This window comes from Mus caroli, chromosome 7, assembly GCF_900094665.2.
Source record: "Mus caroli chromosome 7, CAROLI_EIJ_v1.1, whole genome shotgun sequence".
Classification (NCBI taxonomy): Eukaryota; Metazoa; Chordata; class Mammalia; order Rodentia; family Muridae; genus Mus; species Mus caroli.
In genome coordinates this window covers 130,434,216-130,451,405 of record NC_034576.1, presented here as the reverse complement: position 1 = coordinate 130,451,405, position 17,190 = coordinate 130,434,216, and the positions used below count along the sequence as shown (strand labels likewise).

General features: G+C 47.9%; 1 protein-coding gene across 3 annotated transcripts in view; it reads left to right on the top strand.

Annotated features, from left to right (window-relative positions):
* The first annotated feature begins 6,878 nt into the window (after window positions 1-6,878).
* Window positions 6,879-17,190, top strand: part of Rgs10 (regulator of G protein signaling 10) — a 42,206-nt gene continuing 31,894 nt past the window's right edge. Inside the window, exon 1 of one of the 3 annotated variants that reach the window (XM_029479783.1) lies at window positions 6,879-7,023. In XM_029479783.1, the coding sequence (XP_029335643.1) occupies window positions 6,963-7,023 (61 nt within the window). In that variant the 5' untranslated portion in view covers window positions 6,879-6,962. Of the gene's footprint in view, window positions 7,024-7,418; window positions 7,539-13,179; window positions 13,338-17,190 lie in introns of those variants that run through there. The other 2 variants (XM_021167950.2, XM_029479782.1) reach the window with 2 other exon arrangements.

Sequence of the window (17,190 nt, the reverse complement as noted above, 5' to 3'; positions counted from 1 at the left end):
TGGATGGATTGCAAGAGCAAGAAATGTCAAATTCTGGATTTTAAAGGACTCCCGGGTGGACGTGACACAAGATGGGAACATTGGTTGTCAGATACTTGTCCGAGTGGCTAATGAGGCACTGTTGCCTTTAGCTGGGATAGAAGGAAGCTTGTGTTCTAGACACACTGCCTTTGAAATGTCTTACTAGACTGTCCAAGGAGAAGCCAAGGAGGTGCGGAGGGCTGAAGACTCCTAAATCTGGAAAGCACACTTGATATAAACTCTGGGTAGCAATGGGGAGTCAGTGTAGCCCCCATCACAGGACCACAGATGCCTCTGTGGTGTGGGAGGCTGTTGTGCGGAGGCTGCCCATGTGCAGGCCTGGGAGGACAGCAAAGCTTGGTTTAGTTTTGCTGTAAACCTAAAAATTCTTCACAAAATAAACTTGATTTTTTTTTTTTTAAAGAAAATGCTATTCTGAGCCACGAAACTTAATGGAATAGCCAAGAGAATAACTGAGCAGGAAACTGCTCTGAGGATCAGGCCTGTGGTGCACCGTTGCCAGCGGTGACCGTGAGACAGAAAACGATGTGACTTAAGAAGCATCGGGAGTTGGAGGGAGGGACGAAACATCGACTATTCAGTCAAGTGATACAGGCGAAGGGCTGACCGTGAATCTTCTCGTTGATAGAGATAGGTAATGGACTAGAAATGTCTGGGAGACTAGGCGGAGATGGGGGCCAGGGACAGTGAAGGAGAGTCCGTTCTTCATTTGAGGTATTTTGGTGAAAAATGCTATGATGAAATTGGGCAAACAGAAAAAGGCACATTTTAAAGACATGTTTCCCTACGTAGCCCAGGCTGGTCTCAAACATGATTTTCTTGCCTCAGTGTCGCCATTGCTAGGATTATAGACACGCACCTCTACTACGATAGGGAGAGTGGTTTAATTTATTATTTGCTTATTTCATTAAAAAAAAAAAGTGTTTGAATGGGGGACTAGAGAGATGGCTCAGTGGTTAAGAATGTATACTACTCTCAAAAGGAGTTCAGTTCCCAGTACCCAGACTGGGTGGCTCACAACTGCCTGTCTTTCTAGCTTTAGGGAACTCGACGTCCTCTTCTGGTGTCCCTGGGCACCTGCAGGCACATGCGTACTCCTACAGGAGGCATGCACATACAGCTGGAGTTTGCACCCTGTGACCCCCCGCTTCCCTCTTCCTCGTGCTCTGACCCCTGGCAACCATCATGCTCCTTGGAAGCTGAGCAGATACAGCGCCGGCAGATTCCTTCTGTTGCATGGACCCACGGCATTCATTTTTCTATGCCTGGCCTATTTCACCTAATACAATGTCCTCCAAGTTCCCCCAGTTGGTCAGAAATAGCAGGATTTCCTTCTTTTCTTCTCAGGACTGTTTTGAATTTGAGACTGGAGAAGCACACGGCTGGCTGAAAACTGATAGATAGTATCTCATTGTAGTCCAGGTTGGCTTCAAACTCTTGGCAACCTTCTTAATTTAACCTCTGTACTTCTGGGATTATAGACTTGAGCTAACATGCCCTGCTAGTCTGCCTTTTTAGCCGAAATGCTATCCAGAACCTTCAGCTTTCTCTCCGTGGATGCAACATAGCCTAAGGAGGGTGTTCCCAGTACCCCCTAGGGAGGGTACTTCCATTTCATTAGCTGAAAATAGCCAAACCAGGTTCAGCTGCTGTCTGGCCTTAAGCTTCTTGATTTTCAGCCCAAGATGTTGACCTCCTAGGATCTTTGAGTTTTGGCATGCCAGGAAGGCATGGCGGATAGATAGATAGATAGATAGATAGATAGATAGATAGATAGATAGACAGATAGATAGACAGACAGACAGCAGACCCTGTTCGCCTGATGCTTCCATAGGAAATTGAGCGTTTTAAGAAAGAAAAATCAACGAGGTAAAAATGGCAACCGTGAAGAAGAGGACAATGACGGGGCTTTAGTAAAGTGTAATGATTCGTAAGTGCAAAGACGTCATGAGGAAGCCATTACATTACATAATGTCACATAATATAACACATTAGTTTGAATACTCACTAAAATTAGGTAGAATTTTGTAAAAACAGCGCCTTACACATTTGCATCATTAAACCTGAATGAGGCTTTCAGTTAGGTTCCAATTTCTGATTTCTGGCTCTCTGGTAGAGGTAGATGGATTTTTGTGAGTTCCAGGCCAGTCAGGGCTACCTACAGAGTGAGACCTTGTCTCCAAAAAAAAAAAAAAAAAAAAAAAAAAAAGTGTAGAAGCTGCAGCCATCTTTCAAAAACATTAATATATAACAGAAACATTGACCTTATCCATTCAAAAAGCTGAGGGCTGACTCTATCAACTGAGCTATGTGCCCTGCCTGGCTTGTAAAATTTTTATTTCCTTCCTTCCTTCCTTCCTTCCTTCCTTCCTTCCTTCCTTCCTTCCTTCCTTCCTTCCTTCCTCTCTCCCTCCCTCCCTCCCTCTTCCCTCTCTCTCTTCCTTTTTTCCTTCCTTCCTTCCTTCTTTCCTTCCTTCCTTCCTTCCTTCCTTCCTTCCTTCCTTCCCTCCTTCCTTTATTATATATGTGTTTGGTTGTGTATGTGCCACAGTGTACATGTGTGACTTTACCAACTGAACTATAGCCCCAGCCAAGCTTATCAAGGTATTTAATATTACTATCTATCTATCTATCTATCTATCCATCTATCTATCTATCTATTCATCCACCCACATATCTATCTATCTACTTATTTATTGTGTATGTGCATGGTTAGTGGGCAGCTTGCAGGAAGTCAGTTCTCTTGTTCCACTGAGATGTGGGTCCAGGGGATTCTATTTTTCTGTGAAAGTTTTGTTAAAAGTCTGCTTGCAGAACATCACATGAGCTTCATTTGGTCTTTTGTTTTGTGGTTTTTTTTTTAGGCAAGGTCTCATGTAGTCAAGGCTGACCTCAAACTCGACCCGTGGTCAACAATGACCTTGAATTCCTGATAGCCTGCCTCCACCTCTTGAGGGCCAGGATTAAAACCATCCACTACACCACCCAGTTTATGTGTGGAATCCTGGGCTTCCTGCATGCTAGGAAAGTGCTCTGCCAACTTAGTCACATTTCTTTCCAGCACATGGTCTTTTACAACTGTTAAATAGTCTATCAAAGGAGTGTGTTGTAGCTTGGTCATCTTCCGAGTGGGCATTTCTATCTACTATAAATAGCACCAAGAAGAAACATGCAATGATACATGTAATAATTGCACTGATTATTCTTTTTACTTTTGGGCAAAAATGACTGGTTGTCAAATTATTTACTGGCTCAATGGACATAAATACTTCAAAGACTCGCATACACAATGCCAAATAGCATCTTACCGTGTCTGCCTCCTCAACCAATTGAGTAGCGTAAGGGCTTGCTCTCCCCTTACATCTTGCAAGAGTTACTCTTAGTAACTCTACCTTGTGCACATCACAGGGTTACTACTGTGTCAACTCCCTTTAATTAAAAACCAAAAAAAACCAAAAAACCCAAAAAACCAGGATTGAGGTCTAGCTCAGTGGTAGAGATAGCTTGCCTAGCACCACAAGGCTCTGGGCTTCATCCCCAGCACCACACATAAGCAAAGCAAACACTCCCCAAACCTTCCCGCCTGTGTGTAGGCTGAGGTTTACTATTTACGGAAACAGCTTGCAGTGGGAGTGGGAGTAGTCTAGATTCCAGTGATTTCTCTGTGCGCCTACATGTGCTAGGCACCACGCCAGGTGCTTTTTGTGTTTCTAACTGCGGCAACCACACCTTCCGAATGTAGGTGTCATCCTGTCCCCACGAGGCTGTGACTTGTGAGGACATTGTGCTGGTCAGGTGCACGGTCAAGACTGGTATCAGGTGGCTTGACTTGGAGCCTAGAGTTGATCCATTTGTATATTCAACCCTACCTCAAAGGGTTTTACATACATACTCACATGTAAATACATATGTATTACATACAATTGTGTATGTATGTCACAAAATGAAGACAATTATTCAGTTTAACGTTTTGTTTGTTTGTTTGTTTTTTGAGACTGAGTTTCATGTAGCACAGACTAGCTTTAAATTCACTATGTAGTCAAGGGTGATCTTAAGTTTCTGACCCTCCTGACTCCTCCTCCTGAGGGCTGGCGTTACAGATATATACCGTCACCACTCATCACATACCCCTGTTCTATTTAGTGCTGGAGATCAAACCCACAGCTTGGTGCTTGCTTAGCAACTGAACTACAGCACTAGCCAGACTTAACAAAATTTTACAATATTTATTTATTTATTTAGATATTTTTACCTTACTTTATGTGTGTGAATGTTTTCCTTGCACGCATGCATGTATGTATGCCACATGCGTGCTTGTTAGATCCTCTGCAACTGGGGTTACAGGTGGTTGTGAGTAACGATGTGGCTCCTGAGCATTGAATCCAGGTCCTCTGCAAGGGCAACAAGTGTTCTAACCACGGACACACCTCTCTAGTCCCCACACTGTATAAGTGTTTAAGAGTATACATATTGGGCTGGGTGTAATGGCATATGCCTTTAATCCCAGCACTAGGAAGGCAGAGGCAGGTGGAGCTCTGTAAACTTCAAGGCTAGCCTGGTCTACATAGAAAGTTTTAAGACTGCCAGGCAGAGCTGCATAGAGAGACCCCATTTCAACAAACAAAACACGAGTGCATGTGTCATGGTGTGAATGTGGGAGTCAGAGGACAATTTTCAGGAGTCGGATCTCTCTTTCTACCACGTGGGTTCTGGTACCTACTGAGCCATCTCGCCCATCCTCAGAGTTTTTAAATTCCTGAGTAGAATAAGGCAAGTGACCAGTAAAGCTCACTCTCTGAAGTCCCAGCCTACTGGAAGAACTCCAGGGCCACTGCTTCTTGTCTGCTGTGATAGGTGGTCCTTGATCTAAATGTACAGCCAGCAGTGGGAGGAATAGGGTTTAACCTGTTTACCTTTTGGGCCAATCAGCGGCCATCATTGCTTTTGAGGGTGTAAATGAGAAGCTGCAGAGGGAGAGAGACTTGGGGATCCCTCGGAGGATGTGTGTCTTTGCTTGGGACAGAGATTGTACCTAGAACATACCTGTGTGAAAAGGTGAGCCTGCCCTGACAGCTTGGGGGGGGGGGTGGGATTCTTCCCCTCCTACTTGTTTTATTTTGTTCTGAGACAGGATCTCACGGTGTAGCCCTGGCTATTCTGGAACTCTCTCTGTAGATCAGTCTGGCCTCAAACTCACAGAGATCCAGCAGCCTCTGCCTCCACCGTAACCCCTGGGATCAAAGGTGTATCTCAGCATAGGCCTTTTACTTTTCTTCTGGGTCTGATGCACACGACACGTGAATGTTGGCTTTTGGATCTTTGGACATTATGTATGTGAGTGTTTTGTCTGCCATGGATGAATGTGTAGCGTACGTGCATCTGGAGCTTGCAGACGTCAGAGGAGGACATCAGATCCCCTGGGACTGGAGTTACAGATGGCTGTGAGGGGACATGGGTGCTGGGAATTGAACCCCAGTGCCCTGCAAGAGCAAGCGCTCTGAATCACTGAGCCATCTCTCCAGCTCCCAGCACCGATTTCATGAGTCAAACAAAAAAGAAAATTAAATTGTTTACTCACTCTTAGCCCTGGTCTTTTGACAAGCTCACAGGACGGACAGAGAAGGGGACCTAAAGCTGCTAACCTTCCCCATTATTTCCCATTGTCTAAGAAGCTTGGAGCTGTTCTCTCAGTATGGCCTCCCTCGGAGCATATCTTAGACCACACCAGGCGTGCTGCCGGCACATGGGAAGAACCTGACTGCTAGTGCTGCTGGCTTTGGCTGCCTGTGTCTAACTTCTACTCCATTGTGCTAGAGTCTCCTCCTTTCCTGTGTTAGCTTCGGTGTATTTGTGATCAGCCTCTGGGGACGCTTTCAATGGAGGTGGGCAGGGAAAATTCTGTTACTGTTCTCAGAATGCAGTGATTTCACTGGGATGGTTTGACTCTGCCTCCTCTCTCTCCTTCCTTCCTTCATTCCCTTCCCTCCCTCTTTCCCTCTCTCCCTCCCTCCCTTCTGACTCCCTCCTTCTGACTCTCTATGTAGCTGTCTTAGACATTGCTATGTATATCAGGGTGTCCTCTAACTCAAAGAATCTTCCTGCTTCTGCCTCCGGAGTGCTGGGGTTGCTGGGATTAAAGGAGAGCACCATTATGCCTGTGTCTGTGTCGGTTTAGGCTCAGCTTTTACAGAGCCTATGACCCAAGAGCTATTTCAATGGCCAGGAAGCTTGTCCCGGGGGGTGGGCCAATAGCAGCTGGAGACATTCAGAAACCCCGGCTTGGAAGCCAGGTTCTCTGATGGTGCTCACCTGCAAGCCGCAGCTGAAGACCTCTGCAGCCTTCAGGGGACGGAACATCCTCTTTGGATAGCACAAATGGCCGTGTTTGGAAATGATGGAGTGGGGAAGGGTAGGCAGAGAGATGGTGAATAACCACAGAGGGCCAGGGCTGAGGTGGCATTGGGACTGCAGGGTGGACAAAAAGGGAGGAAAATAGAGCAAAATGGGAAGCTCAGAATAGAAGATATAAAGGAAAGTGCCAACTAGTGAAAATCCTGCGAAAGAACGCGCGCGGGGGGTTGGGGGGGCGACTGGGGAATGGTTTAGAAAAATAGCAATTAGCACAGCTAAAAATAAAGACCAATTTCGAGACAAAGCCAGACCCACAAGGAGAAAAATAAAACTCGCCAGAAAGACAATTCCTTGCAAACCGAATGCTCAAGAAAACGGGGCTAACGACACCCCCCTCTTGGGCTGTTTGGTAAAAAGAAATGGGAAACTAGATGAGCGTGGAGCGCGGCGCTGAGCAGGTGACAGGCACCAGGAGGAGCGTTGAGCCCGGCGCTGGGATCTACAGGATTCCGGTAGTTGAGCGCAAAGGTTCTCCTGAGACTGCACCCAAGTGTCGTCCAAGTTAAAAAATGTGCTGGCGCGCTCAGATCCACTCTGAAACCGCAGAGGATCCAGGCAGCGTTCTCCGAGGTTTGTCCCGGAGCTTGGAAGCCCCGGCACAGGCGTGGCGTGGGCCAGAGTGGGCGCCCACTCGCGGCGGCTTGGCTCGGGACTCTGGTGACGCCTCCCGGGCATTCGCGGCGTGAGCAGGCCGCGCGCCCACGGAATCGGGTAGACCCGGGGGCGATCTGGGAGGTGACTCGGGCCTGGCAGGGACACCGAACGCTGTATGTCTCCAGGCCGCGAGGGGAGGGACCGGGATGTGCGCGGGAGCTGAGGGTCACCCGGGGCCACCGCGCCCTGCCCTGCGCGGGTAACTGAGGGCTGGACCCAGTGCCCACGGGCGCGGGTGGGCAGGGAGAGGGGAGCGCGGCGGGGAGGAGGCGGCGGGCGGAGCCTGGAGGGGCGGCGTCGCGCGGGCTCCTCCTCCTCCTTGCCCTCTTCGGGCTTAGCCGCCGCTCTGCCCGGCTGCTCCGTCCTCTGGACGCCCGCGGCGATGTTCACCCGCGCCGTGAGCCGACTGAGCAGGAAGCGGCCGCCGTCTGGTAAGCGGTTGCGGGCGCTTGGGCGCGGGAAGGACGGGGTCGCCGGGTCCCCTGGCGCGGCTCGCCGTGCCGCCCGGACAGCAGCCGCGCTCCTCCCCGCTCGCTCTGTCCCAGCCGCGGCGGGAGCGCAGAGCCGGGGAGCCGCCCGGGGAGGAAGTTGGGCTTGAAGCGGGAGTCAGAGCAGCTTTCTTTCTAGAGAAGGTCTGGGAACCACGGGAGACACATTAACAGCCCCACACTCCGAGGCAGCGTGGGAAGCCAGGCTTCCCTCCTGCGTGCAGCCTCTTTCTCGGGCGGAATGGGAAGGATGCTCCGCCGGACCTCTGCATCCCCGGAGTGGCCGGCCCCGCGGCGCCAAAAAAGTGGAGTCCCAAGGTGGCTGCACACCAGGGCGGGGGGAGGAACTTGTGAGATACGGCGGGGAATCACTTTGTTTTTCCCCCTGAACCTGCCTGACCCACAGTTTGGGGCAACTTGGCAAGACAAAGAACCCACGGTGCAGAAATGGTGATTTGAATCGTGCCATCCTTTTTGTTCTTAATAACACCTAACACTCTTTGATGGCTTAGGTTGTGGCCAGGAGCTGTGTTGACACCTTGTGTGCTTTCTCTTGTCTTCACCATTAGAGCAGCCGAGTCGGAGGGGTGGGGCTCTAAAGCCAGGGTGTTGGGTAACCTGCTCTACTCTTAGCTGATGGATTTTTTAAAACGTAGGTTTATTTGCTTGACTCTGGGTTCGAGGTTCAAAGGCTTGCTTTTCTGTCGCCCAGAGATTCACTACGCTTTAGCTGGTTTCCTCTTTTCACGTAAATATCAAACGTGGTTAAGCGACTGCAATCAGACATAGACTCAATCCCTTGGCCACCACTCGACAGCTGTGCAACTTCTTTGTGACCAGGGATGTGCAAAGGGTAGCTTTAAGTGCTTAATTGGAGCCTTCTTCTCCCCCCCCCCATCAGCCTCATGCAAATCATTTCATTAATTATTTAAGACAACCCCACTAAAGTCAGACCCCATAGAGTTATTGTAAAGAGTTTGCGCTGCTGTCTTAATATGCGTTGAAATGCTCCATTAGTGTTCCCGAGTGGTCACACTCCCTTGTGATGTTGATGGCGGACACTGAGTGGTGGTCAGATTCTAGGCACCGGAGTTAAACTCCAACCTTGACTCCGCCACTCCGCCACACTGAATAATGAATGTCCTTGGACCTTTCTGTGCCGCAGAGCTGTGCTGGTGCTGGCTCAGTGTAGCTTGCAAGAACCAATTGCTAAATGTTCAGGGCATCTGGGAACTGGTTGCTACGTCATAGGTGGACTGAAATGAACTGTGGTGGGACATATCAACATATGTCAGACATCAAGGCTGGAACAGTGGATTTCAGAAAGCTGTGGACTTAACTACATACTTCAATTTTATTTTAGATCATATTTATCATGTGTATGTGTGTGTGTGTGCACGTGTGTGTCTATGTGTGTGTGTGTGTGTGTGTGTGTGTGCATGTGTGTGTTTGCATGCTACAGCTTGTATGTGGAGGTTAGAGGATGACTTATGGAAATCAGTTTTCTTCTACCGATAGGTTCCAGTAATCAAAATCGAGCCGTCAGGTTTGGATGTAAGCATACTTACCCACTGAACCGTGTGGCTAGCCCTTAACTACAGGTTTTAATTCCGATAAAGATACGGTTACATTACTAATAGTAGGATCAGCAGTTAAACATGAGAAGCCCCAAGTGCAATGCTGGATACATGATAAAGGTGTGGGGCTTTACTAGTTTCCTTTTTTTTTTTTTTCTTTTTCTTATCAGGTAGAGGAGTTGCGTCTAGCCTTGCCTAGGTTGCTAGCTGCATAAAATTATATTTGGCCAGAATATAATACAAATAGAACCACTGAGTCATGACAGATACCTGGATTTAGGATGCTTTTGCATAAGGCCAGATTGCAATCCCAAACTGAAAGGCAGTTTCACAGTCATTGCTAGCACGTATCTGTTCCAGGGCAACAGACTAAACCTGATGAAGCTTGCCCACACCAGTGATAGAAAGGCCAGCAGTGAAATAGCAGTGGTTGGTGTTGGATGTCTACATGGCAAGAGCCCAGTTTCCTTGAAATCTGTGGGTATACGTTCTGCTGCCCTGTGAAGGGACACGAGCCCCTGCCAGTTTGGTCACTATCATCACCACCCAACATCAAGAAAAGGAGCCAAATGAAAAAGGAAGGAGGATGGGGGCTCCTCACAGAGATGCTGTGCAGCAGACAAGCCCGTCTGCAGGACAGTTAAGGATTTGGAGAGGGTAATTTTGATGTTTTTTTTTTTTTTCTTGTGGTGCTAGAGGTGTGCCCAAGGCCTTGTATATGTAGGCAAATGGCCTGCCCCAGAGCGACACCCCCTGACCCCGAACTTCACTTTTAAAGAGGTTTTCCAGAGTATCCTACTGAAGCCACACCAAAGCTGGCCGTACCCCTGTGGGAGCCTGGGCTGGGCTTGACTGCAAGCCTGTCTCCCTCAGAGCATTCTCTGTGAGACTGAAAGAGTTAAATCAAAGACGGCATCTTAAGTAGAGAGCTAGAAGCCCCACCTGTTTCTAAGGTTCGCAGTTGGAGGCTCTATGTTCTGCCTATCAGGTAGGGGAAGCAGGGGGCCTTGATAAAAGTCAGACCCCAGTTCCATCTTGGGGAACCAAGGGGAGCAGGAAGTGTCACAGCTTCGTTTTTTAGCAAGTACCCCAAGTGATTTTTGTGCTGAAGTGTGAGGAACCCTCAGAGGACCCTGGCTTCTATAGACACACAACCCACACTGCTAACAACTGAGGAGCAGCGCCTACCTCAGAAACCAAAGTAAAAGCCACACCCCTCCAGCCTGACCGCTGGGTGGTCGGTCAGAGAAGTCCGCTTTACATTATCCTATTAAACCTTGGCAACGCTTTCAGAGTTACTGCTGGGCTTATGTTTTTAGTCTGTACAGAAATTTAACGAATTTGTTCTTAACAGTTTTACAGTGGAGCGTCTTGGCGGTTAGGGAAACTTTCCTCTGTAGAGACTCAGGGGGTGGGCCTGGGGCTTGGAAGAGAGCAAGGCTAGCCTCCAAATGTGGAGAGGCCAGGAGGAGATGGCCTTTTTGTCCAGATGACGTCAGCTCGATCTGCTTGGGTCCCACTACGAGCAGCCTGTGGATGACATGGGTGGACAGGAGGTACGATGTGTTTTCAATGGCTGTCACTTGTCCATATTTTGTCTTTCATTTTCTTAGATGCCCAGGCAGGGTCTGAGCTGGCCATTGCCTTAGAGCCTTGCTTGCCTGCCCCTTGCTTTCCTGGGAAACCAGGAAACCAGGCACTTCCCTCCTAATGCTGGCTTCTGAGGACTCGTTTAGACGGTACTAAATTTATTGTGGTCGCTTCTGCTTCCCCCAGATAGCTAGCTGTCCACTGCAGCAGCCCGGCGGGTGGCAGTGAGAGAAGAGGGGCCTCAGGCAGGCAATAGCAGCAGCCCCTTGATAAGAGCTGTCAGGAGGCATCTACTACGTGAAACAGTCTGTGCAGACATTCAGGGACAATTTTTTCTTTGGACCTGGCTCCCATTTCTTGAGGGCCATGCTGAGTGCTCAGGGCCGCCTTGCTGCCTCTCTGCCTGATCTGTCCTTCTTTTCAACCCAGTTTACTGCCCCTTGCTCTTCCTGTCTCCTTGAGGGTGTCCTTCTGGGCCTGACTGGTCCTCTGAGCCCAACAGTGGGTTGTCTCAGAAGTTGGGTCCCCAGGAATGGGGGACTACTTTAGGGCTACTCATCTCCAAAGAAGTAGACAAGATTAACCTGTCTTGGGCCCTCCTCTGGCGCTACCTGGATACACATCTCCTCAGCCACCTTGTTAAATAGTTAATGAATAAATATGGAGGTGACAGCTTCCCCCCTGCCCTTCTCCTCCATCTGGGAATTCCTGGTCTTATTTCCCCCTCGATTCATTGTAAACCTGTGACTAAAAGCTTTCGTTTCTCGAATCTTACAGTCCCCTTTCCTTCCCAGCTTCCTCAGCCAGCCATCCTGAGATGACAGAACCTGGTCTCCGCCATGGAGTTGCTGCTTCCTTTCATTCATCTCTTTGTGCTTTTTTTCCTTATTGGGTTGCCGTACATTCTCAGCGACTGTCACCTGTTTTCAGTGGCTCCCTTTTTTCCTTTCAGCACCTCTTGATCAGGTGCTTAGCTTAGCTCATTCCTCAGAAAGTATTGATCATTATAAGCTATATTCCGGACTACCAGATGTGAGGTTGACCCTTCAGGAACACATTGCTTTTGTTCTCAAGGAATGCATCGGATGGAGGATAGAAAGAGCACGGTTGGCAAAGGGATGTTTATTCAACATCAGGACCAGGGCTGGATCTCCAGAACTCTGAGGGTAGTAATCCCAGTACTGGGAAGTGGAGACACATGGATCCCTGGAACACACTGGCCAGTGAGTCTAGCCTATTTAACACTCCCAGGCTGGGGAGAGAATCTATCAAAAAGACAAGGTGGACAGTGCCTGAGAAAAGGCACCATGGACCAGCACAATGTCCATCACCACACACAGGGACAGGCACACAAAGACATCTGTGAGCTGGGGCTGGTGTGTAGTTCAGTTAAGAGAGTGCTTACTTAGCAGGCACAACTCTCTGAATCCAACCCCTAGGACAACATAAAACTGGCCATGGTAGATCTTAGCACCAGAGGGGTAGGAGGATCAGAAATTCAGGATCAGCCGGGCATGGTGGCACATGCTTTTAATCCCAGCACTTGGGAGGCAGAGGCAGGTGGATTTCTGCATTTGAGGCCAGCCTGGTCTACAGAGTGAGTTCCAGGACAGCCAGGGCTACACAGAGAAACTGAGAAACCCTGTCTGGAAAAATCAAATAAAAAAAAAGAAAAGAAATTCAGGATCATCCTTGGCTACATAGCAAGTCACAGCTAATCGGAATATATATGCCTCTTCAGCACACACACACACATACACACACACACACACAGATGCACTCACACATGCACATGCGTACATACACTCCCCCTACACACCAACACTCACATTCAAAACAAAGTAAAACAAAACAAAACACACATGACAACAACAACAAAAACCATCCCCCTCCCCAAACCAAGAAAGCTAGCAAGCAGGAAAATAAATGAATGATAGTGAACTTGGGAGGCTGGAGTTGAGGGTTTGCTGGGAGTTTGAGACCAACCAGAGCTACACAGGAAGACCTTGCCTTAAAAACCTCCTCCCCTCACACACAAAGAAAGCATGACTGATCCTGACAAACTGTGTTTCCAGGATTTGGGATTAGCCCAGGGCCTATGTGTGTTGGGGAAGTGCTCTACCACTGAGCCACACCCCCAGCCCAGAAGTCCTTTATCTTGAAGTGAGGTAGAGCCAAGGAGGAGTGTGGGAGGGAAGGTACTTTATGCATCTGTGCCAAGCCCCTTTCCTGGAGACAAGGAAAGGCAGGCAGTCACAGCGACTTGGGACTCTAACCATTTTTTCAGGGTCTTGGGGGCCATGATTGTTTTTCTGGGCCTCTGGCTGCCTAGAACGTGGGGCTTCTTGGGAGGGAACAAACAACTGTCTGGCATCCTTATTTCCTTCCCCTCGTCAGTGCTGGAAACTGCGGCCATCTGTTGTTTAGTCCACCCAAAAGAGGATGTTGAAGATAGTTTTCTGTTTGGACCCAAGAGCGTCAGGGAACCCTGAGCCCCTGTTGTTCAACACATCGGCTCTGAGAAGGCAGCGGCACTTGGTCTGCTGGATCGTCAAGGTGGACCGGAGCATGGAAAGTAAGGGCTAGCCCTTCCTGCAACACCCTCCCACCCCCGAACATTCTCAGCTTAGCTTGGGAGGCCGGCAGAACCGGGCCTAGGGAGGAGGGTGTTGGGTTGAGGCAGGCACAATGGTGACTTCTGAGGGGCCACTAAGCACACTTGCTCCATGAGCAGAGTGTCACCGTGTACCTTCAGAGCTGTGCCTCCCTCTATGGCCTGTTTTCCTGTTCCTGTCTTACGTGCCACTTCTTAGTAGGATTGTTTTAAAACTTTTAAACTTCATCTTTTTTTTTTTTTAATTTTAAATTTTATTTTATTTTATTTTTATTTTTTTTGCTAACTGTAGTGAATTTTCATGTCCTCAGTTGGGCCCTGGCACACCTGTAAGGTCATTCTCGGGGCTAGATACAAATGATAAATCCGTAAAGTACGATTTAGATACAGAATTTCCATGACCCATTTCTGTGGAGACTTAAGTAGATCACCAGTTAAAACAAACAGATTCTCTGCTTCTATATTGGGATGTAACTTTAAAAAAAATGTATTTTGCTTGATGTGGTATAGGTGATAGGAACTCTCTGAATAAGTTTTGTGGGCATAGCTTTCCCTTGAAACTACAGGCAAAGGAGAGTATTGCTTGTTTCTCTTCCGTGCTCCTTTCCGCAGTTCGTTCTTTCTTTATGGGCCAGGGTCTTACAGAGTTTACAATGTTCTCAGGACTCTGCTATGTAGCAGAGGCTGCCCCGATTCTCCTACCTCTTACCCTTCTAAATACTAGATTACAGATGAGAGGCACTACCCCAGGCTGGAAGGAGAAGGCTTGAAAGGAAGGTGGGGAGTTCTGTCTAACTGCTTTGGAATTTGGGGCTAACATCTCTGCCTTTTCCTAGATATGAATGTCTCCTTTGTCTCCATCAATGTGCTGTGGATTTATGGGTACTTAGAGCAGAGTCTGTGAGAATGTATGTTGCCTCTGCTATTGAGGAAGTTGGATGTTGAGAGCTTGTTAAAATATTATTTGGATTGGGGAAATGGTCTGCTACGCAGGGTCCTTACACGGCTCTCCCTACAGAGTCATAGCAGAAATCTAAGCTGCAAGCGTTCAAGTCTGATGACTGCCCCAGATGCCTTTTGAGTATGGATTTCTAGGGAATTCCTGTCTGGAGAAAGTCTCGATTAGCTGTGACATCATAGCTAATATAAATAATGTATTATGAAGTGGATCGCAAGCAACAGGCTCCAGCCATCTGTATGCCAATGCTGCGTGCATCTTCGAAGACAGGCTTTTACTGAAGTCAGAAACCACACAGAACAGCACAGATGGAAATGAAACTGTCTGCACTTGCTGTCTCTGTGTTAGATGCTCCCCGCTTAGTCTTACAGGGCTTCTACCCTGACTTCCCCAGCATGGAATTCACCCCGTTTCTGTCTTTACCTACACTGTGACAATGTAATTGTTATTAGTCAGTCTCCTGTTCCTTGACCGCACCCCTACCCCTTCTCTCCCTCTCTCCAGGATCTTACCACATAACTCTGGCTGAATTCTCTGTATAAACTAGGCTGGCCTTGGACTCAGAGATGTGCCTGCCTCTGCCCCACAAACGCTGGGACTAAAGGTGTGCACAGCCACACCCTACTGTTCTTAGCCTCTTCAAAGCTGCTCCTTTCTGACCTCTCAATGTAAAGATGAGCAGAAATCAAAGTTAAACAGTCATAGAGCCCTGTGAGAAAGGACAGGTCCCCTGGTGCCAGACCACCGGCCAGGGACCGAGACTTTCTTTCTTTGTAAGTCTCACATCTCAGCGTCCTCACCTGGAAAACGGGGACATAATAAATGTCACACGAGAGTGCTTTCAACCCACAGCAAAGTGTGGCCCACAACCTCACACCTGGAGGACAAATTGTAAGTAGTTTTGTCATCAGCTGAAGATAAATTTACTGAAAAAAATTAGGCCCAGGCATGCAAAAATGAAATTTTGGAGAGCTAGAAGTCGATTGGAGAACAGAGCAACACAAAACAAACAAACAAAAAAAAAATGAAAGAAAGAAAGAGCCAAGCAACAGTAGAACCCCCCTTTCTTCGTCATAACATTTTAGAGTTGAAATAAACAAGCAAAATATAAGCAGACAAAATTGAGACAAACTAATACCACTCCAAATTGCTGCTTATAGCCTGAGAAATCTTAAAGCTGCTAAGAAAACATCTTTAGTGTATTTTTTTCCACCTGGGCATTTTAAGCCTGCTTTCTTGCCTATTCACCCAAAATGGAAACTTGTCGATGAAAATGGATGGGTAGGACTGGAGAGCTGGCTCAGGCAGTGAAGTGCTTGCCCTGAATGTGAGAGGACCCGAGTCTGCTCCCCAGGCCCAGGCAGAAGAAGCCGGTTTACTTTGTGATTGTAACCCCAGGGCTGGGGAAGCTAGGCCAGGAGGATCCCTGAGTCTCCGGGCCAGCCAGCCTGGCAGAACCAGCGGATAAAAGTGAGAAATTCAGACTAAAAAACCAAGGTGGAGAGGGGCTGAGAAAGACCTCGGGAACTGACCTCTGGCCTATACATGCATATGTGTATGCACACACACAGGTAGCCAGGCACAAGAATGACAAAATATCTGAATTTGGGAGACTCTTGGATAAGGTTTGGGCAGCTGTGAAATCTTGTTTTTGTTTTTGTTTTTAATGTTTTAACCGTCATTATTAGTACTAATTATGGTAGCATTTTGAGAGGGTCTCCCCATATAGCCCTGACTGGTCATAAGCTCCTCACGTGGATTGGCCTGGCCTTGAACTCTCAGGATCCTCCTGATACCGCCTCCATGCATGGGATTACAGATGTGTGCCACCATGTTTTTGATTAAAGCTGTTTTTTCTCTTTCATGTTACTAGGTAAAATATCATGTTTAACGTGAACTGAGATAGCCTAGGATCCCTTGGTCTATATATTAAAAAAATTTTTTTTTTCTGAGCAGGGGACACTGAATCATAGCTGTGCTGTGAATTCAGGGCGACTTCTAAGGTGATGCCAGATGGAACAGGCTGGTGATCTGTTTCATGGGAGTCTAGAGATGATGGGCTGCTGCGACCTGGGTGAGGTTGACTGTGTCTCAAAGCTCCTGTGTTGAAATGCATTTTCCATTGTGAGGCATTAGAGTTGGGGCCTTTGAGAGCTGAATCAATAAGCCAAAACAAACCTCTTGCTTTATAAAGTAGCTTGCCTCAGGTATGTTGTTATAGAAATAAAAAACAGACAAAATACAGATGCCATTAAATGAATTGTGTTTGCGGATGTTGCTCCAGGACTATCTGTTGGTTGTAAGAACAACAACAACAAAAGTCTTAATTTTCAGAATGAAGAGAGGAGGGAGAATGGAGAGGAGGGGGAGGAGGAAGTGGAGGACGGGAACACAGCGGTAGAGCACTTGCGTAGCATGTGCAGGGTCCTGGAGTCAATCCCCAGTATTGAAAAACAAACAACAAAAACCCTTAAAGTCGATCTGAAGTCTTGGAAAAGATCCAAACCAAGATCCAAGGAAAGAGAAAACACATGACAGGAGCCGGCAGAAGAATCCTGTGGGAAAGTTACAGTGGCAGAAACGGCCAAATGGGAAGGCTTTAGTCAGGAGAACTGAAGTCCCAAAGCCTGCTTGGCAGCTAAGAGTGCATACTGGTGGGCCCTGAAGACTTGGAGTTTGGTTCTCAGCTAGCTGGTCCAGCAGTTTGCACCTACCTGGAAACCCAGCTCTGATGCCCCCTTCTGGCCTTCTCAGGCACTGCACTCATCAGCACATACCTCCACCTTACACACACACACACACACACACACACACACACACACACACACACACAAACACACACACAAACACACACAC